Source organism: Bicyclus anynana, chromosome 6 (assembly GCF_947172395.1).
Source record: "Bicyclus anynana chromosome 6, ilBicAnyn1.1, whole genome shotgun sequence".
NCBI classification, from domain to species: domain Eukaryota; kingdom Metazoa; phylum Arthropoda; class Insecta; order Lepidoptera; family Nymphalidae; genus Bicyclus; species Bicyclus anynana.
Genome location: NC_069088.1, coordinates 1,656,685 through 1,670,533, shown reverse-complemented (window position 1 = coordinate 1,670,533; position 13,849 = coordinate 1,656,685). Strand labels below are relative to the sequence as shown.

Below are 13,849 nucleotides of genomic sequence, written 5' to 3'. Positions count from 1 at the left end.
CAGACAGAAAGACAAAAATTTTACTGATTGCATTTCGGCATCAGTATCGATAACTAATCGCCCCCTGATAGTTATTTTGAAATATATTTCATGTACAGAATAGCCCTCTCTACAGATTTATTATAAGTATAGATGACTCACGTGAAACAGTTGTGAGCTGACGTCTCTGGGGCATATGTCGCTTTCGCCGCAGAACGGGCTCACTGTGATGGTGTTCTCATCCAACACCGGCAAATTGTCGCTGAAACCGCCGTCCATGTACCTTATGCCGTGGAACCGCGGCGGCAACATTCCAGAGAACACTGGGACGAAACATGACGCTAGTAGAGCCTACAAGATAGACATCTGGTATAATACACATTTCATATCATTTTGTTTCATACACATTCCAAAGGGCCTACCAATTTAAGGACAACTAAAATTTTGTCGTCCATATGCTACCTACCATAGACAAGTATAGTGTAGTGTATCCATAGTAATATTTAGTTTGTAGCTTACAATTGCGTTGTTAACTTATGGATAAGCTACAACCTAAATGTTACTATGGATACGCTACATAGCTGCAATAGTAATTGTGCTTGAATACAATTAATTGTGGATTGTACATACTCGTAGTAGCCAACAACAGACTTTGGACTGAGGTAGCATTGGAAGGAAGGAAGTTTCAGGGCTTCTCAATTAAGAGAATTAAATATAAAATTTAATTCATGAGGAATCATGTCACCAGTCGCCAGGTCGTTATGCTCTCGGCAACCCCTCGCTAGAAACCTTCAAAGATCTCATAATAAAATCGTTTTTCCAAGGCTTGTTGTGAAGCTCAGTGATCAAGGAAAATATTTTAAAAAATACACTTTACTTCGACCTTTCAAGGTCTGGACTCTTGAAACATGCTATTTCCAATGCCACAACATTTTAAACTTCACAATTGGCTACCATATTTACCGATGGTAGGCAGTAGGCTACCAATGGTAGGAGGTAGGTATAGGTTGACAAACTCTCAGCCTTCTTAAATGAGGTATATCTGGCTACATAGACTCTATCCAAAATGTTTAAAAAATAAACTCACTTGTAACAAATCTTCTCTAGTCGGGAACTCAGATACAATAACATTATTGCCATCATAGACCCTCGTTAAAGATATATGTAGCTTCCCACTGACAATCTCATGTGCATTGTGGGGAATGTGATTCTGCATACCCTCCAAAAGGAGGTTTTGTATACTAAAAGAGGGACTAAAAGGTCCAAGGGACCCAGCCCTCGCCTCTCCAACTATCCTCAGGACATCACTTGTGATATCACCTAAAAATAAAAATGTAATACATTAACCTAATAAGAAAAAAAAATAATGGTTTAGTTTAACCCAAGTCATGCCAGATGTTTTTGATGTCTTATGAATATATTTCTGAAATTGTCTAAGTTGTAACATTTGTGTAATGCTGATTTATTTCAGTGGGTATTTCAAGGTTAATCCTTAAATTACTTTTTTAGTTAAAAAATTAATTGAAGGTTATAAAAATAATCCTGTTTAAAGACACTATGTTTGTGTTTATGATGTAAATTAATTATATTAAAGCTGTTTTATTATGATTAAAAACCTCATAACAATACACAAAATCTATAGAGTAAATCTAAGCTAAAAATAACAACTTCGTTTATTTTGAAAGACAGTTAAAAACGAAAACGAAGCCACAATATGAATCTGTATTAGAAATGACACAATAATCAATATTACAAGATAATGTCAATAAAATAGAAACACTTTTATCAACAAAACTATTTGAGAACAGCATTAACTACTCACAACAATAACAACAGCCTCAAGCCTAGTCTACTCAACTATCAATTAATCTCAATAGCTCATGATTGAGTGGTCAGAGTCAAAGGTCATAGGTAGAATCTCCTCCCATTAGGCTATTGTTATACCTACTCCTAATATAAAGTCAAGGGTTTATTCCCTTCTACCTAGTCTTTATTCCCAGTTGGAGGGGAACAAAAATCTGGGTAAATAAATACCAATATTCCTACTTTCTTTCTATTTATGGAAAATGTAAATGCTTTATATTAGAATATATATAATAATGCTATAATTTGTAATTTACACACAAATAAATATAACTAAGATATTTATTCAATTTTTATAGCCAGATATTTGTAAATTCAAAATTCAAATAAATATTATATGACGAATACCCCACTTAAGTGGGATAAGATTAATAAAATTTATATCTAATTTTGTGTCTTTTTTTCTGATTGTGTAAGTTCCATAGGCTCCTTAATAAGACCTCAGTGGCGTCACTGGGGGTTTGGGTGAGCACAAGACAAGCATCGCCGGATGGGACCCGAAGGCAGAAGCAGAGTAGGTGGGCAGAACGGAATAACTCCCTAAGGGCGTCTACTACCCTGAGACTCAGACCTTGGTTTAAGGAGCAGTTTGGGAAGTGTTTTAGCCTGAATGTATCAGTCTGGGCGCCCCCATAATTGTGATTTAAAAAGCCTACTTCTGGGTGACATCAGATATGACGCCAAGATGCTGTGTAGCTTGTGTTTGTCTTGCCTAAGAAGCATTATTGTTCACTATGTCATTGTCAGGATTGTAAAGGACATTTTTTGGGCATCGAGATCTACAATCAGATTTGGAATCTTGTGGCACTGCATTGTACTTGCACTTTTCTAATGGCTAGATCAATTTTAATGTATTTTTATAATATATATAATTTTACATTATCTTGGCAATCCATAGATTCATTGTGTGTGTGTGTTTGCCAGGTCCATTATGTTGCAGAGAGAAAACCTCTGAGCATACTCTGACTAGATCTCAGGACATGCAACCCAAGTGTTGGGTTTACGAGTAATCAAAGTGTGAGATTATATCAAAAAGTATTTTTACTTTCATATGATCCTATTTGTAACAATTTTAGTATTAAAGATTATTCTGTTTATACAACAGAAAGACAAATTTTGCAGGCTGAAATAATCTGCTAGTAAATTTATAATTTTCTTAATAATGGATTATAACAACACTAGTTGTTAACAATTTATAGACCAATACAGCTATGAATTTTAAAAATTAAAAGATAAATTTATAGTCAAGGAATTGAAAAACAGTATGTAAGTAATTTAATGTTTTTTACTTACCAATTGGCAGGTTACAGAGTAAACAACACGCAGAGAGAGCCCCAAATGAGGCTCCAGATATGTTTCCTATAAGCAACTGAGGTGCATACTTTTTGAGACACACTGCAACACCAACATGGTAAATACCAAGAAACCCACAACCAGCAAACGATAAGTTCATTATTATGTGCGCATACGACTTAAACAGAAAATTATTCAATATACTTCGTATAAATTATAAATCACTACACTGTCACTTATAGACACATACACACAACGAAAATAACAGAAGTGTTTAATAACAGTACTTTATTAACGATTATCACAGTCTTAAAACACCGAACGTCCGACTTGCAATAAGTATCATTAATAAATAAATTAATAAACAATAATTATGATGAGAAGCCACAATTATTTATCATCAACATTTGATGACATAAACAGCTGACACAAGAGCAAGACGAGTGACGACAAGACGTCAAGGAAGCACCACAGACAAAGGACGCACTTTAGTGCAAGGGACGTCAAAAAACTTGTGCACAATTATTAGGTAATATTTGTCAGAAGTAATATTTTCTTTACTTTTTTTATTTTTACAGCATGGGGCACAGACTATAATCACACAAAGAACTTAGTAAGTCGTCCAACGACTAAAATACTAAAGTAGTCCGAACTAGGCGTGTATGTAGATTCCTCTTCTCCTTGGAGTATATATTCTTTGGTGGTATCTTTATCATAAAAAAAATAACAATTGTCTATGGTTTATTTATACGACGTCGACATTGTCATCTTTGTTAATTTAGAAAATTTGAAATACTTAATTTACTTTACAAATACCATGGATGATTTTGGCGACAGCTTCGTCCAGCCCGAGGTGGACCCCGCTGCGGACTTCTTAGCTCGCGAACAGAACCAGTTGGCTGGTCTAGAGGATGACTTGGAAACCAGTGCTCCGCCCCCTGTAGGCACTTTATCATCCAATGGATTCGATGATTTCGTTGGTAATTCTCATTTTTTATTACTTTACTTTGTTTTTACTCTCAATTAAGGTGATATTTTTACCTTACATAAGTTTATAAATGATTATAAATGGATTATTTTAGAAGTACCAAGTGCTGCTGCATTCGAAGCAAATGGCCTGCTGGATGATGACCTAGCGCCTGCACCAGCTCCTGCCCACGCACCTGCGGTAGCTCCTGTGTTCAGGCAAGAGAGAGAGGAGCCAGAAAAGATCAAACTGTGGAGGGAAGAACAAAAGAAGAGATTGGAAGAAAAAGGTACTGTACTCTTTACAGACGGCTGTAGTAATACAACACGCAATTAATCAGTTTTGATCTAACTTATTAACCTTTCAACACTACATAGCATAAGTGGGCGTTTCTTTGTAAACTGGGCAACTTGCTCTAGGAAATTTATCAACTTTTGCTTAAATATTAAGAAAATGTTTTTGGGAACAAATATATATCTTTATAATTTGCAGCACATTAACTGAAAACATTCCCATTAATTTAGAAAGTTTTCTAGTTTCTTGCTAATAGTGAATATTACGTAATATTGCAGATGAAGAGGAGGAAAGAAAGAAACAGGAAATGTTGAAGGTGGCCAAGAAAGAGCTGGAAGACTGGTACAAGACTCACGAGGAGCAAATTGGCAAGACCAAAGCTGCTAACAGGTAACATTTCAAGACTGGTAATTGGTTCCTGTCTGGCTTGTGGGAGGCTTTGGCTGTGGCTATTATGGCTTATGACAAAAGCCCTACTGGCAATGATAGGCCGCATTCCCATATGACATTGTATAAAACTGAAAGAGGTGTGGATTTTCATCCTACTCCTACCAAGTCAACCTGCTTCCATCTTAGACTGCATTATAAATCACTTCTGCTTTCTGGGCCATTTCTGCACTTGGCTATGTGATTGGCCTTTGCACATGCCAATTAATCATCACTTACCATGAGGTAAGATTGTAGTCAAGGGCCAACTTGTAAAGAATGAAAAAATAATTTGGTTGCCCTCCTCAAATTGAAGTTGGCGGCCAGGTGGACAAAACTCTTCTTCTTCTTCCAATCTATTAAATGTAAATCTGCCTGTAGTTAAGCTGAGTCCACTTGATATAATTTTTACTTGCATGCTTTTCCACATTTTAAATTCAAAATTATGTAGTATGTAGATTTTACAAAATTAATGATACCCATACAACATGTATGTGGTTCTAAGCTATACCAATATTATAGAGGCAAAGGTTGTGTTATTGTATGGGTAATCTCTGGATCACCTAAAATTTGATTACCATTAGTAAGCCACATTATTTGTGAGTATAGGCTCAAAGGTAAATTGAAGTAAAAGTTTTTAATTATTTCTTAAAATAGGCTAATTACAAAATCAATTTAGATATTATGTACTTTGAAGAAATTCATCTACAAAGTACATACAACCAACAAAGAATGTAATTTTGAATAATTCACAGATTAGAGGCTATATTTTATTTATGGGGTTAACTGCCGGGCTCTGCTAGTTACATTGTGTATTTAAATATAATTATTATTATTTCTGGGAATAATAAAATATCCGCTATTTATTTTTTACCTATAAACAAATATTTATATCATGTTGCCCTAATAATTTTCTCTTTTCTTTTCAACGCTGGCAGGGAGTCTGCTAAGTGAGTATACATAAAGTAAAATCACCATTGGATAAGGTGATACTAATTTGGGCATACTTCATGGTTGTTGTAATTGTTTACTTTGTCATATTCATCTTATATTGAAACATATTTGTAACAGGGTGAATTTGCATATATTAATGGATAAAAATATTTGTTGTTATGTCTGTTAGTTTTTGTCAATTTAGTCATAAAGAGAAGGTAGAAAAGTATGGAGTTTACAATGGACATATCTAACCTAACCCCATATATTAGTGTACATTAACATATTATACAGTCTTATTATTTATGTATTAAAATGACTATTAATTCAACATTTTGTAATAGACAAATTACAAAATGTTGACTGGGATTTTAAAAATTAATAACAAAGTAATTATGTTATGTGTATGTATTTTAAAAATCTGATTTTATTAATAAATCAGAAACTTAAAAATGTCTTTACATTTTATGTAATATTCAATAAACCACTCAATATTCACTTGCAACTCATCAAATTTAACCAGTGCACCCATTTTTTTTTTTTTTTTTTTTTTATCGCTGGGAAATGCTTTTACGCATCCCGATCGTAGAATGGCAAAAGTCGCATTCTACGGCCGGGTATGTGGGACTCACTGAACCAGAATACCCACTAAAACCCAGCGGAGCCACCCGCGTCCTATTGGGATGCGAAAGGATCGCGGAAGCAGGCACTTTCGCATCCCGACGCACTCGTCGTCGCACTCACTGGTGTCTACAAGGGTGGAAGAAGGTGCGCATATCGGCGCCTTCTACCACCCGTCCTTCGTCTGCGGAGTGGGTCAGCGTCAGGCGCCCGCTCTCTCTGATGCTCTGATGCCTCCTTTAAACCGATAACGGTCTCAAAAAAGGAGGCAACATGAGACCATCCTTCATCGCTGTCGAGCATGTAGTTGATAAAGCTCGAAAGCGAGAAGTCTCCCCGAAGAAGGGACACCAGTGAGTGCCTTTGCGGCGCCCATGCCACACACTCCGCCAGGGTGTGGCGCGCCGTGTCCTCTGGCGCGCCACACTCGTGGCAGACCGGCGTAACCTCCCTCCTCGCAATCTTGTGCAAGTACTTACCGAAACAACCATGTCCTGTAAGCACCTGCACGAGACGGTAGGATAACGCACCATGACGCCGTTTCAGCCACCGCTCTAGGTGGGGTCGGAGACCTTCCACCGTCCAGATGCCAGCCACCGGGGACTCGAGGTCTTCTTTCCATCTGCGGACCAGGGCCTCACTTCCGAGGGTTCTTAAACGATTTACTTCATCAGGTCCCGGTCTTTCACCTCGTGCCCTGAGACTTGACCGGTAGCGGTACACCTGGGCGAGAATCTCGGCCTGTAGTTCCCACGGCGGGTCGCCCGCCAGGAGAGTGGAAACCGTCCACGACACTGTACGATACCCCCGGATAGCACGCACTGTAATGACTCTTTGTGGTCTACGCAAAAGGGCCAAATTCTGCGCAGACAGCGCTTGCACCCATATGGGGGCACCATACAGTGCCATACTTCTGACGATACCCATATATAGGCGCCTACAGGCCGAGGCAGGCCCTCCGACATTTGGCAAAAGCCTCCCTAGAGCGGCGGCTGCCCCGACGAGCCTAGGACCCAGCAGCTCGAAGTGCCTATGGAACGTCCATCTGCCGTCCAGGATGAGGCCCAGATATTTCATGTGGGCCTTCAACTCCACCCTTTCATCCTGAACTCTGATATAGGCACCTCGAGGAGGACCCCTACGTGGACCGTGAAATAGGAGAGCCTCGGTTTTGGATGCCGAGACTCTCAGCCCCAGCATTTGGATTCTCCTCACAACCAAAGAAGTTGCAACCGTAGCCAGCAAAGACGCCTCCCCGTAGTTGCTTCCACAAGCCGTAACAAGGGTGTCATCCGCATAGCAAAACACCCTCATCCTAGGAAGTAGGGGTGTCCGCAGGAGCCAGTCGAAGCCGATGTTCCAAAGAATCGGACCCAAGACCGACCCCTGTGGCACGCCATTCAGCACTTGCCGCCGCGTTCTTCGTCCATCTCTCCCCATCCAGGCTATCCATCTATCTTGGAGGTATGACTCCAGTAGTCTCCCGAGATATGGAGGCACTCTATGATACCGAAGTGCCTCCAGCAAAGTCTCAGAAGGGAGGCTATTGAAGGCGTTAGTGACGTCCAATGAGACGGCGAGAACGACGTCCCCTCTAGCCACCGCATCGTCCGTAAGGGCCTTTAGTGACTCCAGGGCGTCGAGGGTCGACCGACCCGCTCTGAAGCCAAACTGCGCAGCTGAAAGCCCCGGACCGACAGTTTCAAGGTGCTCAACGAGTCGATCTGCAATGATCTTTTCAAATAGCTTCCCGACTTCGTTGAGTAAGACTATCGGTCGGTAGGCCGCCGGAGTGTCCAACGGTCGACCTTCCTTACGAATAAGGCAAAGCAGGCCTTCCTTCCAAGACTCAGGAAACTGTCCAGTTCGCAAGCATTGATTAAACAGCTCTCTGAGACGACCTTCGAGGAATTCTCGTGTTATGAAAATTACCCGACCCGGAATACCGTCCGGTCCAGGTGCCGTCTTTTTAGACCGAAGACGCTCCAGAGCAACGTCCATCTCTTCTTCGGTTACCAGCGGGACATAACCGTTGTCTTCGATAGTCACCGAGGAGGACATCGTCGGAGGTATGTGGCCCCGGGAATCCGGAAAAAGTTCATCGACCACCCGGCGCAGGAACTCCGGCTGGAGAGTCTGGGTAACGGGAGGTCCCTGATTTCGAAGCTTTCCTCTCGCGACGCGATAAGGGCGCCCCCAGGGATCTCTATTCAAACCCTCCAGCAGCTCCTCCCGGGCCTGCTCCTTACTGCTCCGAATCGCTATTTGTAAGGCTTTCTTAGCCTGACGGTAAACCTCCCGCAGCTGTTCTTCTAGGACCATATCCAGACCATTTCTCCTGCGGCACCGAACATATGCCCTTCGGGCTCGGTGACTGGCGGTACGGAGGTCCGCGATTTCTTCCGACCACCAATACACACACCTGCGGCGATGCCATCTGCGGGCCCTCGGCATGGAGGAATCGCATACCACGGTCAGGTCTTCGTGTAGACGATTCACAAGCGTATCCACGCTGGTATCCCTGTCGAAGGTGAGAGACGACCAACGCTGAACTATGGCGGCCTCTCTCGCCAGTTCACGATCCACCTGACTCAAACACCACCGTGGGAAGCAATTCGAACCCCGGGAGGGAACTATAGGAGTAACACCAGGAGCGGAGACCTTGAATCTGATGTAGTTATGGTCTGACAAGGTCTCCACCCAGTCCCAGACCTTCCAACCAGTGACTCTGTCAGCGACCAAAGGCGTGGCAAACGACAAGTCCACTATGGATCCCCCCTCTTCGCGAACACAGGTGTAGGTTGTCCCTCTGTTAAGTAGGTTGAGTCCTTGGTGCACAGCCCACACCTGTACAGCCCTGCCCCTGGCGTCAGTGGCCGGACTTCCCCAAGCTTGGCTTTTAGCATTGAAATCGCCAAGTACCAACGTGCGCCCTACGTTGTGTCTGCGAACAGCCTCACTGACGGAGTCGAGGAAAGCCTCAAATTCAGCCAGTGGACGATTAGGCGAGAAGTACACCCCGACGATAATGTACTCCCCCCATCTAGCTACCGCGTACCCCGGGCCCCTTTCGACAGCTGAAAGAGAGGGGCCAGCGCTGTTTGCAGACACTACTACCACCAAGTCATCGGTGTCACCAACCCAATTTGCCTGCGAGGGGACGAAGTATGGCTCGCATGCCACGGCCAAATCAATCTGCCACTGCGCGATAGACTGCAGTAGGAGGTCCTGAGCCCCCGCACAGTGGTTTATATTCGTCTGGAGGACGCTAATATTTTGTGTCTGATTCATGACGACATATTAGCATCCTCCTGCGCTGGACTCTGTCTTTCACTAGCCTGTGACTGGATGCCGTTCACTCCTTTAACAGAAGGGGGGCAACAATTGTTGCTCCCCATTATGTGTCCTGAAGACAAGCCTGCATCAGCGCAGACGGCGCAACGCATGGTGCCCACGCACCCCGCTGCCTTGTGACCATCTCCACCGCACCGGAAGCAAAGTCTGCTCCGGTCCTTCTTTGAAGGGCATACGGGACCCGTGTGCCCCATGCTCATGCACCTAAAGCAGCGCAAGGGGCGTTGCTCTAGTGCACGAACACCAGCAGAGCTCCAACCAACCAAAAGCCGCCCAGAATCACACACCTTTTTAGCAGCGTCCACTGGGCAGTAAACTATAGCCGAGCCCACTCCTCTAAGGCCCGGTTGCACTTCGCTCACTTTCACTGCTGTCTGAAGGCAGCCTCCAGCCTGAGCTACCGCCGTTGCAATCTTCTCAGCCGTAGCGGAGTCATCTAAGCCTGTAACCTTAAGTGTCACAGTTTTTGTCGGACGATTGACTTCTGCAACCCCTTCTAACGCCGTTTGAAGTCGTACGGCTAGTGCTTCTGCCTGTTCTTGTGTCTGCCCCTGTGGTAGCTCAAGAAGCCTAGCTCCCGTGGCGGCTCGTCGGATTTTAAACCCCGCGCCAATGCCCAGGTCTTGCAGATTAATTTTTTGTTCAGCCAATTCTAGGACCTGAGCATAGGTCACCCCCTTTTTTAATGCATCCGACGTCACCGTAATAATGACTGCAGCGTTTTTATGTGGAGCCAGACTCCGCTCGTCTTTTTTTGTGGCAGCCGCCGGGGAGGTTTTTGGTGCGGCCGCTGGAGTGGCAGCGGTGGATGTCGCCTGTCGGGAGGCCTTCTTTGCTTTTCTTCCTACGACAGTGGCCCAGCTATCAGCGACCGGTGTTGCCCCACTTGGGCCAGCAGTCGCCGGTGGAGCCCCAGGGGACGCCACCGACGCTTCAGCACCATGATGATGATGATGAGTTGATGCCGGCGTCTGTGAGGTGCCTGATCTCCGGCTATCCGAACTCAGAGGGGGGCGGATGACCTTCTGGGGAAGAAGACGCTCCTCAATGCCCGCAAAACGGGCATCCAGCATCACCCCAACCGACGCTACAATGGAAGCCTTCAACTCTTCAATTAAATCAGCACCAAGTGGTGGTGCCTCCATGTTTTTTGCCGCCGCACCTTTAGCAGCAGTTCGCATCTCTGAAAATTCGCGCCGGTGAGCCTTCAACTCGGCTTTGACACTTTCTAATTCGGTTCGTAACCGGGCATTGTCGGCACGTAACCCACGCGTCTCGTCGGCCTCAGTCCGAGACGCGAGTGCCTCCACAATCTGCTGCAGCTCACTTGCAGCCTCCTTAAAACGGCGAACAAAAGTACCCTTCAGGTTGTGGGATCGCGAAGCCATTTGCATAATAGCAGCAACGCTCCGGCCAGCCAAGGCTCGCAACTCCTCGGACGTGAGTCCCGCTGGGTCTTCACGGCATGAGGCCCCACTAGCCATCCCTTCATCAGGGTCTAAAACAGGCTCCGTAACCTCTTTGCGGACGATTCGATCTTTAAGGAGCTGATTAAACGCCTCCTCCCGGGCTTCCTTCCGAGCAGCTATTAATTCCGCTCTCGCGGTGGCTATCCCCGTGCCACGGGGCACAGGCGTCATGGAACGCGAAGAGTCCCGCGAACTGGGAGAGACAGACTCCTCACGCCGTGAAAACCGCGTAGCCGGGCCTAGGTTTCGGAAACCTGGGACCACGCGGCGACTTCTGCGCACAGGCGCAACCTCCATTTCCGACGACTGGCCGTCGGCCATAGTCGTGTTTATACCCGCCTGGCTAGCCAGACGGGTTGGCGCCTAGCAACCACCAGCACAAACAACAAGACACAACAAGGCCCTGTAAGGGGCTTTTTACCCTAATTACAGCAACAACACCTAATAAATAATTAACAATGACTTCCAACAACAACCACCAAGTGGCCCTGAAAAGGGCCTTTGTAAAATATAATACTTCAACAAAGACAAATCGTAGCAATAATAAGAAACCTACTTACTAAGAAACTGATACAAACAATCAAAACTTAACTAAACCCAACTATTAAGTGAAGAAAATATAATACAATCGAGCTTGTATCGAGCTCAAGTATTTCTAAAAATAGAATCACCGCGCCAGTGGCGCGTCGAACTCGATACAAACACACAATTATTATTACCATAAAACTTTACAAAAGTTTTACAGTATTTACAATGACCCTAAGCACCCTAAGCACCTAAGCGACTTAGGGCTATTAGAACAACCTAAAACCGACAAACAAATAATAATATTAACTGCTGTTGTATACTTCGACACGAATTAAATCAAGTGCGGAGCAACACAACCAGTGCACCCATTGCTAATCCATCACAAGTGGGTGAACTGAAGCAATCATGTGATTGTAGTTTGTTGAAATAGTGTTAACTGATACTGGTGGATGATTTCTAAATGTTTAGAAATTATCACATTTGAGTGCTAGGTACTATGACTAAATCAAAAGTATTAGTTAATGACATGAATTTTTTCATCTATTATAAATTAAATGAGCTGCATTAAACATGAGAATACGAGTTTTATTGTTGATTTAAATTTGTGCAAACAGGGGTAAATTAAGATAAATATTATCTTATGTAAACCAAAAATGGGCTTTTATACTTTTAAAGTGTTGCCAGTCGACTCTTCAGTTCTTGACCAATATATACAAGAATATTGTAGTTATGCTGCCTACTCATTGAGCATTTTTAAACTAAAATACATAATGTATTGTAAAAAAAATTGTAGGAACGCAGAAAAAGCCCTAGCACGGGGCTCAGAGAGTGGTCCCGAGGAAGGCAATGAGTGGGCCCGTGTATCAGAGCTGTGCGACTTTGGTCCGCGTCGCGGCAGGGACGTGGCGCGACTCCGTTCCATCGTGCTGCAGCTCAAACAGTCTGGTGTGCGACCTAACTACCCGCCAAGATCTACTAAAGTGTGAGTATGTTCACTGTATGCAGTCATTGTTAGCCAGTTAGAAGATTAGGTACATTCAAATAAGAAATTATGTAAAATAAAAGGATTTTTTTATTAATGATATTTGGTATATCTACAGGATGCTCGGGAGTATTTCCCATAACTTCAAGTTCAAGTGACGAGTCTACTTATAGGAGCCAAACTACATAACTAATATTTTTTTTATCATAACTATCAGGGTGCCTATAAGGGACACATTTTAACATCTATTTACAAAAGAAATATAATTTACACCGAAAATATTAATTTTAAAACACATGTTCCTTGAACATTTTTAATTAATTTTTGGTAAAGAATATAACCCCAGAGTTATGGGAAATACTCTAGAGCACCCTGTATACCTATAACAACCAATGCTTGATATATGTAGGTATAATTTGATTATAAACATTTATTATGTAGGTAATCACTATTTATCTAATAATAAAAAAAATGCCTAATGAAATTGTCATAACATGTATGTTTTTTGTCCACAGAGCTTGAATTAATAATCTACACTAAGGATACAAATATTGTTATTAGCCTGAATATAACTAGATCAGTCTCAGTGTTATTGGATCACATTATTATTATAAATCAATATTATATTATTAATTAAAATTGTTAATAGCTTGCATAGTGTGATAACAGTGTTCTTGTAAATGGGTAGGACTTGGAATTAGTCATAATTTTATAGACTAGTTATTTTATATTTGTGACATTAAAATATGGCTGTCCTACCCATAATAGCATAGCAGCTTTCAGATTACAACTGTTATTTATTGAAATTTATTATTTAACAACTGTTCACCAATATCGGCTTTAATATTGTGGTTAGCATATTTTTTATTTAAGTATTAAATAAATATCATTCCAAAATCACAGAATATCATTTTGATTTATATTTACTAAACTAATGAACATGAGAGAGAGACAAATTATCTTAGCATCCTTAATTCACTGTGCAGGTTCTAATTTTGTTGCAGTCAAAAATGCTCCGACCAGCAATGATAATTTTATACTATAGATTGGTTAGGTCCTTATAAAAACCGCAAAAAGTGACCAGAATAAAAGGCTACAAAACTGAGTGCACTTATGCATAATTTTGTCTTTTATTCCATT

The 13,849-nt window shown here is 42.4% G+C and overlaps 2 protein-coding genes across 4 annotated transcripts in view; one reads left to right on the top strand and one right to left on the bottom strand.

Annotated features, from left to right (window-relative positions):
• LOC112053492 (uncharacterized) overlaps window positions 1-3,597 on the bottom strand; it is a 39,331-nt gene extending 35,734 nt beyond the window's left edge. Inside the window, exons 1-3 of one of the 2 annotated variants that reach the window (XM_052882251.1) lie at window positions 3,136-3,597; window positions 1,067-1,299; window positions 142-330 (exon numbers count right to left, since the gene is read on the bottom strand). In XM_052882251.1, the coding sequence (XP_052738211.1) occupies window positions 142-330; window positions 1,067-1,299; window positions 3,136-3,295 (582 nt within the window). In that variant the 5' untranslated portion in view covers window positions 3,296-3,597. The remainder of the gene's footprint in view (window positions 1-141; window positions 331-1,066; window positions 1,300-3,135) is intronic. The other variant, XM_052882252.1, reaches the window with a different exon arrangement.
• A 269-nt stretch (window positions 3,598-3,866) lies between these two features.
• On the top strand, window positions 3,867-13,614 carry LOC112053481 (clathrin light chain). Of its 2 annotated transcripts, XM_024092896.2 has the most exons (6): window positions 3,867-4,115; window positions 4,218-4,391; window positions 4,675-4,786; window positions 5,761-5,772; window positions 12,521-12,709; window positions 13,225-13,614. In XM_024092896.2, the coding sequence occupies exons 1-6, from the start codon at window positions 3,872-3,874 to the stop codon at window positions 13,229-13,231; spliced, it is 738 nt and encodes a 245-aa protein (XP_023948664.2). In that variant the 5' UTR covers window positions 3,867-3,871; the 3' UTR covers window positions 13,232-13,614. The 2 variants fall into 2 exon arrangements, with proteins under 2 accessions (XP_023948664.2, XP_023948666.2); XM_024092898.2 differs by lacking the exon at window positions 5,761-5,772.
• The last annotated feature ends 235 nt before the right edge of the window (window positions 13,615-13,849 follow it).

Excerpts from the sequence above, each read along its gene's own strand:
- LOC112053481 (XM_024092896.2), top strand. The coding sequence starts at position 3,872 with ATGGTTTATTTATACGACGTCGACATTGTCATCTTTGTTAATTTAGAA. Across the intron at positions 4,116-4,217 it reads TGGATTCGATGATTTCGTTG|AAGTACCAAGTGCTGCTGCA; the intron begins GTAATTCTCATT and ends GGATTATTTTAG. Across the intron at positions 4,392-4,674 it reads GAAGAGATTGGAAGAAAAAG|ATGAAGAGGAGGAAAGAAAG; the intron begins GTACTGTACTCT and ends GTAATATTGCAG.